Here is a 9596-nt window from a genome sequence, read left to right as displayed (position 1 = left end):
TCACAGTATTTTAAACTCCTACCTATCTAGGCACCTACCTTTGTGTTCCTGCTAGCCTGTGCAGAGTTGAAGATTTGCTCTGACTTTTCAATAATATTTTCATACTACAAATTGCTGCCATAAGTACTTGTTAAGCAAGATACAATTTGATATGCTTACTTTTGTATTAAAAGTGAGCTGTTTGTATCATTAACACAGGATTCCCTGCCTCCCATCCTCATATCTTCCCAGTCTCATATATTTTTTTCCAACTTATATTTTACATTTTCTGAGGCAAGGATTATATCCCAATGTAGTTGTGTGCACTGTGCCTAGCTCAGGCATGACATCTTTTATGCTCTTCAAAGCTAGAAAGCACATTAAGGAAACAGTCACTGACATGTCCCAGCTCAAAAAGATTCAACAGCAAAAGGGGAGGCAGAGTAGAAGAAAAAATGCAAAAAGAGATGCTCTGAGAGCAGAGATGCTGACTTAAATATACATTTAAGTTTCTCCCACTACTGTGACTAAAATATTGCTACTCCTCCTTCCATAAAAGGAAGCTCTAGTTTAAAATCTAGCAGTATCATGATTAATGTGAATATTATGCTAATCTTGGGGGGGGAGGGGGGAAAGACCACTGCTTATCAGGTTCATTTACATTTTTTAATAACTCCTTGGCTTAGGCTTTTAATATTAATTTTGAAAATTTCTTAGGAGGTTCCATGTGCCAGCTCCCTACACCCTAGAGCCACCCAGCCCTTCCCTTAGGTAAAATGTATCAAGAATACAGATAGGCAAGAAGTCCTATGGTTCATCATCTCTCCTAAAGGGAAAAGCATCTCCACATCCTGTCTTGGCAACAGGACAGTCAGCTTCATGGTATGAAGTGGACACAAGGCATTTCCAGAAGCACAGATATGACTGCAGCCTCCATTTACATTATATTAGACCACTAAATTGATACCAACTATGCCAATTCTTGTTTGATGCTTCTGAACACTTTTTATCAAGACAGATACTAGAAACCATCAATTAAAACTCAGTCTAAACTATCATGACGTTGTCCTCATTCTGGGTTGATTTTTTAGGCATCAAAACCGTCTTTTTCCACCTTTAAATTGCTCACAGATATGAGTTAAGAATTCACAGCCTACATTCATGCTGCTATCAAATAGTCTCTACAGCCCAAGAGTAAAATTCAGTCTAACAAATTATCAAAAAGACTGTCTTTGAAGTCGAAATGCAAAGGAAGAGTTTGTAGTCCATGTTTATTTGGAACTAATACAGCTGCAGTTTTAGTACTCTTTTCATTTTAGTGAGAGAAAAATACAATTAAACCAAAAAGAATACTATAAAGTTAGTAATTGTGCCATAATCCTGACTGGTGACTAAAGCAACCTTGTAGACTGCTCCTTCGGGGTGAGAGGCAGTTCATGGGTTTATGTATTTTTTATGGTAGTAGCTTTACGGGGGAGGAGGAGGAAGGCACTGCAGACATTAATATAGTAGCAAGTTGACAAGGGAGCCGAAGAAAAATCACCTGGAAACAGCAGTCCTCCACTCTGTTTACTGATAACACCTTTCACTTCACCAGGTTAGAGGCAGCCTAACTTAAGGAAAAGAGGAAAAGAGAGGAGCAGGAACTAATAGACATCCTACATCCTGAACACTGTTGTAGAGAAGCTAGCTTTGGCTTGTCTTACCTGCATTCTAATGCAATAGGGAGTACTACACACCTCAAAGTCTAATAAAGATATTTTCACTTGACACAAAGATTTTCCATATATTCCATTTCCATATGGTATCAAAAATAAGCAATGGTTAAATACCTGCATACAGTCATATTACATTTATTAAATGGGTATTAAATATGACTATTTATATACAGTGGCTGACAAAAGCTTCGGTTAAACACTTTACATTTTGGTTCAGCTTCCCTTTACCCCTGCTCTTAAAAAAATAAAATTTTTCAGTTCTTTTTTATTTTCCATTAAAGTTTCCATGTTTATGCTGTGGAGTTCACTAACATAAAACAAAACTGGGATGGAGAAATAATACTTCTAGTTAGGTAAAGCTGATGCAAACCTGTTAGGAGCCTGAAAAAAGTGTAAGCACAAAGCTCCCACAAAACCGAGACACTCACTCCAGATTTTCCAGCAGGAACATCTCCCCGTATCTCAAAGCATGGTAGAACTTCACGGTTTCACTTCAACTGAAATGATACAAGAAAAATCACTTATTGAGAAGAAAATTTGTAAGTTAAAATCACAATGTCAGCAAGACTTAATAACATCAGGTTGTGAAAGGAAAGAGAGAGGGAGGAAAGACATTTGATATAAAAGTAAGCTACATAATGCAAGTGCCTCACTAGCAAGACCTTAACCAGAGCACTGCACCTCATGTAGAACATTGAAATCAACACAAGGAAAATGCCAATTGGCACTGATGGAAGAAAAATGAGAGTGGTCTTCAATCTGTCCAGTTAATGCAATTTTCCTAAACAGCTACATTTAGGAATTAATATGCAATATTTAGCAGACTTCAGATCAAAGGGGATGTAATAATAGTTTTCAAAGCTGTTACATAAGGGAAGGATGGGATAGCAGAAACAGTAATCAGCTTAAACCATAGCAAGAAATATTCAGGTCAATCTGCAAGCAACTTGTAACAGCAATAGAACAGATTACCTGAGAATGTGGTGGAGTCTCCATCACAAATAAGAAAGCAGCACAACTGGGATTTTTTTCCAGATAATACAGAATAATGGAGTAGACAACCTTGTAAAATCTCTTCCAGACAGATTTCTTCTGACTTTATGTGAAGGAATAGTATTATAATATAATATAATAAATATTAAAGACTAGGAATGCCATTGCAGCTACTGTTTGCTTTTATCAGCCCTGTCTCCTATCCTTTTCCCCAGAGATTTTTCTTGCTGGATGTTAGTTCATATTTTGATTTATTTCTGAACATATTTTAGTATTATGGCAGTTACTGAGGAAGCTCATCCAAGAAGGATGCTCCCAAAAGAAAAGTTTGGAGGCATACCAAGCTAAACTGGAAAGAGAACTTAGAAATCACATAGTCTCAAACAAGGGGCAAAGTATCAAAAAATAAACACAAAGAATATGGAAAGTTAATTATCTGGCACTAACAACTGATTCACTTCTCACTGCTGAATTTTTGGAGTGCCTATTTCCTGTGGTTACTTGGGTCTATGCAACAATAATATCTAGAACAGATATATCTCAAAAGCATATTAAACCTGTAAAAAGCAGAATATTATATATTGGTTTAAACTGTATTGCTACATCAGGCACTTCCAAAATGATTGTTCTAAGAGAAAAATAAAAGCACTGGTTTGACTTCTGTTGCCGTTTCCTTTGGTCATGAAACATTGACAACAGAGAAGAAATCAAGAATGTCTAGAGGATGAAAACAACTGCAGTATTCACAACTGAAGCCTGCAGTTAATCACTGCATCTGCAAGGCAAATGCTATTGTCAAAAGAAATTACTTCAGGGGAATAATTTTACCACTGTGAGTGCAGGATTTAATTCATGCCAAGACAAATCATAGGATCCCAGAATTAGACACAGGAGTGATTAAGTGTTCACTTACTCAACACAAGTTGTAAGAAAAAAAGGAATATTGCTTTAACATAAATCTCTGAAGCTGTCATTTCAGCTTGATATTGATATTAACCCGTGCTTTTCTGCAGCAGAATGGGGTTTACTATAGCAGAATGGGATTTACTATAGCAGAATGGGTGTGAAGTATCCAGCAGTGTAAAGCAGTTATCATCCATTCTGACAGTGGCAGAAAATGTTGATACTGAAGCTTCTGTGCACATATCCAATTAATTCCATCCAAAATGTAGCACATGAGAGAGAAGAAAAAAAAAATACCCAGAAAAGAGGTAGTCAGATATCCTAACTCCCAGGTAAATACAACAGATGCTCTAATAAACATTAAGAAACCTTCGATAAACAGATCTAGTTTTTTTTTCTCAAAGGTATTTTTTTATCAGCTTTAGACCTCAGGTTCCTCACAGTCAAAAAGGGACACCACGAAAGTACAGGAGTCACAAAATACAAATATTTCATAAGGTCATCATGCAAGCAATGCAAGTCTTCCCACATTTCTTTCCTAAGAACCTTCCAATCTGGTTAACATTTTGAAATGTCCCCTGTAGAACAAATAACCTAAGTAGACCTCTTGCATCACTGGAGATGTCTGATGCTTACAACAGAGTAGTTCTGACTCAACTTCTCAAAGACAAGATGGTTAACAACACGAAAAGCAAGTACTGAACTATCTCAGTCTGAATTGCTAAGTATGAAGAAGGAGGATAAACTTTAGAGTAATATCAAGGAAAAAAAGCATATGATTTTCTACTTTCTTCTTTCCTGCCACAGAAACGAACCTGTTTCCTTCAACACATCAGAAATCAGTTCTAGGCTTTTTTACTGTGTAGAGATAGCATGCTCCAAACCAAACAAAAAATAAAACTAATAAAAAACCACAAAAAACACACACACAAAAAACTCCCTCATACAATAAAAAACCAAAATGCACAAACTAAAATAACCCAACCAACAAATTAAATAACCAATGCCCATAAAAACAAAAACTCAAAACTCCAAAAGTAAACAGCATATCTCTACAAACACACTGTGGTAGATACATTTTTAATGTTTTTGTTGTTCTGGCCACAAAGATGCACAAAATTTGATCACCTGGCAGTAACTTATGGAGGAGAAATTAGTTTTTGAGTGTGAATCAGTAAAAATGCCTCCTCTCAGCAACAAAGCCACCCCTGGTGAGGATGCTGTATTTCTATTAGCAGGCAAAGGTTTCCTCTGTGTGCCTGTGCTGCAATTTTTCAAAGTGCTCTTAAACATTCCAGGTTACAGTGTCAGTGCATATTCATTTCATGAAGTAGTTACAGACCTTAAGAAAAGGAGTTAAATCACTTAACTAATTTCTACTTGTCTTCTGGGAGCCTGCACATTTAATAGGACAAAATACGTTCACACCATAATGCACTGCTGATGTTCTCAATTGCAGCAAATTGCTAGAAGTTTTTAGCAGAAGTGTAAAGCATGGTGGCATGAAGACAACTAATTTATTAAGCAGTGAGTTTCAGTGAAGATTCTTCTTTGAGAGCCCCACTTTAAATAAGAACCCCACTCTAATTTTGGAAACATGGGCAATTCCTAAAAAGATAGCAAATGTAGAAAGTTTTGTTTGAAGCACATTTAAAGGCAGTAAACCCAGTAGACATTTCCAGATGATTTTAAGGCTACAAAGCATTGATTAAAGAAAAGGATTCAGGTTCATTAAATGTTCACAAGTAAATAAGAGCAAGTCAGAGCACAATTAATCAGGCCATTGAGACAACTCTTAATGAAAAATCAGACACCACAGACCTTGGTTTGAATAGTTACTGTGTTTTTCTACTCACGGCAAGCATGGTGGGCAAACCTTTTGAATTTGGTTTGAATTCTTTGCCACCATCTGAAGTTTAGACAATGAGAAACTGTGGGCAGATAAAAGTGACTTTTGTGAATACCATTAAAAATTCACCATAGACATCACATCTGATGAGGCTACAACTGATCACAGAATCAGTAAGGTTGGAAAAGACCTTCAAGATCACAGAGTCCAACCTTTGACCAAACACTACCATGCTCATTTCTTGAACACTTACAGGAATGGTTACTCCACCACCTCTCTGGGTAGCCTGTTCCAATGCTTAATCACTTTTTTGGGGAAATTCTTTTCCTGATGTCCAATCTTAACTTCCTCTCATTGCAACTTGAGGCCATTTTCTCTTGTCCTGTTGCTGGTGATCTCGTAGAAGAGGCCAACCCCCACCTGGCTACACACTCCTTTCAGGCGGTTATAGAGAGCAATAAGGTCTCTTCTGAGACTCCTCTTCTCTGCACTAAACAACTCCAGCTCCCTCAGCTGCCCCTCATATGACTTACTCCTTAGACCCTTCACCAGCACTGTTGCCCGTCTCTGGACATGCTCCAGCACCTCAACGTCCTTCTTGCAGTGAGGCCCCCAAAACTGGTGAGGTGTGGCCTCACCAGTGCCCAGTACAGGGGGACAATCCCTGCCCTGCTCCTGCTGGCCACACCATTGCTGATCCAGGCCAGGAGGCCACTGGCCTTCTTGGCCACCTGGGCACACACTGGCTCATGTTGGTTGCTGTCACCAGCACCCCCAGGTCCTTTTCTACCAGGCCACTTTCCAGCCACTGTGTCCCCAGCCTGTAGTCCTGCTTGGGGTTGTTGTGACCCAAGTGCAGGACCTGGCATTTGGCCTTGTTGCCCAAGTGTAGGACCTCATACAGTTGGCCTCAGCCTATTGATCCAGCCCAGATCCCTCTGCTGAGCCTTTCTACCCTCCCACACAGTCTGCAAACTTACCAAGGGGGTACTTGATTCTCTCCTACAGATCATCAATAAAGGTATTAAACAGGACTATCCCCACTACTGAGCCCTGGGGAAAACCACCAGTGACCGGTCACCAGCTGGATGTATCTCCACTCACCACCACCCCCTTGGACCAGCCATCCAGCCAGTTTTTTACCCAGCAAACTGTGCACCTGGCCAAGCCAGGAGCAGCCAGTTTCTCCAGAACACTGTGGGAAATGCTGTCAAGGACTTTACTGAAGCCTAAAGCTCCCAAAACCTTTCCCTCATACACTAGGTAGGTCACTTGATCATAAAAGGAGGTTGAGTTGGTCAAGTAGGACCTGTGTAAATGACCTTGTAGCTAATAGAAATTATACAAATAGCAGATTTCACATAATTACCACAGTACTGCTTTAATTTTCTGGAAAATTTTGACCTTTAGAATTTATCTTAGATTATCCTGTTAGGGATCTATCTTCAGATAAAAAAAAAAATAAAAAATAAATGCAGGACTACCAAAGCTATCTTCTTTTAACAGCACCTCATTTCCATGATAACAAAATAAATTTGTGGCAGATATGAGCTATACAGCTTCTTCTGACCAGCAGCCCCACTTAGTATATATCTATTTGTCTTGAATTTTTCCATTCCATAGGAAAATGTGGAACAATTTTCCTAAAAGCTTCACAATAAAATTAAACATTGCATAAAGAAATATGTCAATACCTCATTTCACAATCACTTCCATTCATTAAACTGAGCTACAGTTTTATCTGTTGGTACAATTCTCCTAAGTGAAAAAGTCTAAATAGAGCACATGATTTCTTTAAAAAACTAACAAAAATGTGACTTGGTATTTTTGCAGCTATTTGAATGGACATGTTAATAAGCAGATCCCTCTACTACCACCTAAAGCTTCCCTTCTCAGAACTACCTGCCATTCTCAGGTATGAGATCACCAGTTCCAAGAACACTAATTAAAAAAAACCTTTCCAGTGAGAGAAATTCCAGCAGGAACGGGGAACAAGAAAATCATAATGAGTCAGAATTCTTGCTTATAATACGTATTAACAAAATCTGCCTTTCCCTGTAAAAATACATACAGACTTTTACAGCTCCAACAGAACCCCCCAAAATCCCTCATTTGATGATTTAGAGTAGAACCTCCAGTACTTGTTACATCTGAGGCCAGGTCAAACCATCCAGACATAAAAACACACAAGTTATTAGAACAAGGAAATACTGTATCTAAACTATGCTAGTCAGCCACAAGGGACCAAAGTCTCTCATTTCAGCATCCATCCCAGCACTGCCCTTTAATTCCTATGAAACACAAATTCTGTCTCAGAGGAAGATTCTTTTAACCACAGACTATAAATTCAAAACCAGGCAGACAAGCTTAGAGGAAAGTTATAAATTTTAATTGCATAGGTTTAAGAAATGCAGTTCAACATACAGTTAATTTCAGTGACAGGTCTATGAAAACCAAAGTCTTTCTCTCATTAACGATATATTCTTATTTCTTAACACAAAGAATTTTACAGAATTAGCAAGATGTATTACATTGAGAATTCTACCTGTCAGAACATCTGAAACAGCAAAGAATATTTTAATATATGATTTAATTTTTGTGATGGCAGAGGTGGTTTTTTTTGGGCCTTTTAAAAAATACTTTACTCTTTCATATTTTCAGAGTAAATAGAAAATGCTATATATCAGTTTGACAAAATATTTAATTGCTATGTTTTAGTTTAAAAATCCCAGCAATATAAAGAAAACAGATATTTAAATATAGATTATTTGTTTTGAAAACCACTTAGCAAAATACAGGAAAGGAAGATAAGCATTACAAAATACATGTGTGATTACTAAAACCTTTGAGATTCAATGCTCAGCTTCGGATGCCTGACCAAAATGACAAAGCAAGATCAGTCAAGACACTGCACAGGCCAAGGGACTAATGCTGTGAACATCTCTGCACTTTCAGTACATCCTCAAAATTGGAAAAGGATGACCTGCTCTCTTTCAAGCTAAGTACCTGCATAAGAAAAAATAAGCGAGACAAAGAATGCTATAAGAAAATTTCTGAAGAAAAGCTACAATTCATATTTATGCAGTCAAATCTAAAGCTTTTCACAATGCATCATAAAACAAATTTTTCTCTTGCACATACCCCTTCAGGCATTTTACTATTCTAATTCTCTTATTTTAAAATAGGACACTTTATTTTAATATAAAAAAATATGGCTTTTGGTATGGGAAACAGCCTTAATAATTTCCAGTGAAACGTCATGAACAGCATTTTTATTAGAAGAGTGGCTACCACAACTCAACACACACTCCATGAAATTTGCCACAAATTATTCTGAAAGCATCTTAAGTTTTCTGTCACTGAAATCAGTTTAAGACACTAATTATAAAGGACATCAAGACTTAATCTTCTCTGATTCAGCCATTCCTTGTTTAGAAAAGTCCCTTCTTCTTTTTTGTCATCTTCCACTCTAAATTCCCCATGAATTCCTTAAGATATTAGCAAAATCATCATCATCCACAATTCCAAAACTTAATCCTTCATAGTAATCTTCAAACTCAGAATAGGACACTTCATTGGGGTTGCTGCAGGACTCTCCTAATGCTTCTAGAAATGAAGATTTCATTTCTTCTTCTGCAGTTTTGCCTATAAAAGTTTTTATATTAAATACATTTTAAAGAAGAGTGAATATGTAGCATTTAATATACTTAAGGCACGAAAGTTTCAAATTTTAGCTTGCAAATAATTTTTTCATGCACAAATTCAATATTCTGATTTCAGAATTAAGTCATTGGCTTACTTATTACCACCTGAAGAAATTACCTTACTTTAATAGCATGATAGAATTAAGTATCAACAGAAAACATGGGGTTAACCAGTCACAATGAATTATGAGATCAGGAAATTTTTTTTTCTTCAAATGATTGCAAGAGCTGCATAATGCATTTGCAAACTAAAATTCTGAAGTTATCTTGTAAGAAAGCATGTTTACTGTAATAAAACTTGAAAGTTCTGGGAAAACTTTAAGATGGAAATAGGTGTTTGAAAAGTGTTCTGCAATTTACATCTGTGTCCTAGCAATTTTATAGAGATAATACTCAGGATAATTTCATAGCATTGAGAAGAAAAGTACAAAAAATATGGCATTACAGCAT

The 9596-nt window shown here is 37.1% G+C and overlaps 1 protein-coding gene across 1 annotated transcript in view; it reads right to left on the bottom strand.

Moving 5' to 3' along the window:
• Positions 1 to 8007: 8007 nt before the first annotated feature.
• LOC131573709 (calcyphosin-2-like) overlaps positions 8008 to 9596 on the bottom strand; it is a 29633-nt gene continuing 28044 nt past the window's right edge. The window contains exon 19 of the mRNA XM_058827911.1: positions 8008 to 9087. Coding sequence (XP_058683894.1) covers positions 8912 to 9087 — 176 coding nt within the window. The 3' untranslated portion in view covers positions 8008 to 8911. The remainder of the gene's footprint in view (positions 9088 to 9596) is intronic.

The sequence above is a fragment of the Poecile atricapillus genome, chromosome Z (genome assembly GCF_030490865.1).
Source record: "Poecile atricapillus isolate bPoeAtr1 chromosome Z, bPoeAtr1.hap1, whole genome shotgun sequence".
NCBI lineage: Eukaryota > Metazoa > Chordata > Aves > Passeriformes > Paridae > Poecile > Poecile atricapillus.
The sequence above is the reverse complement of the archived record's forward strand: the minus strand, read 5'-3'. Positions and strand labels throughout refer to the sequence as shown.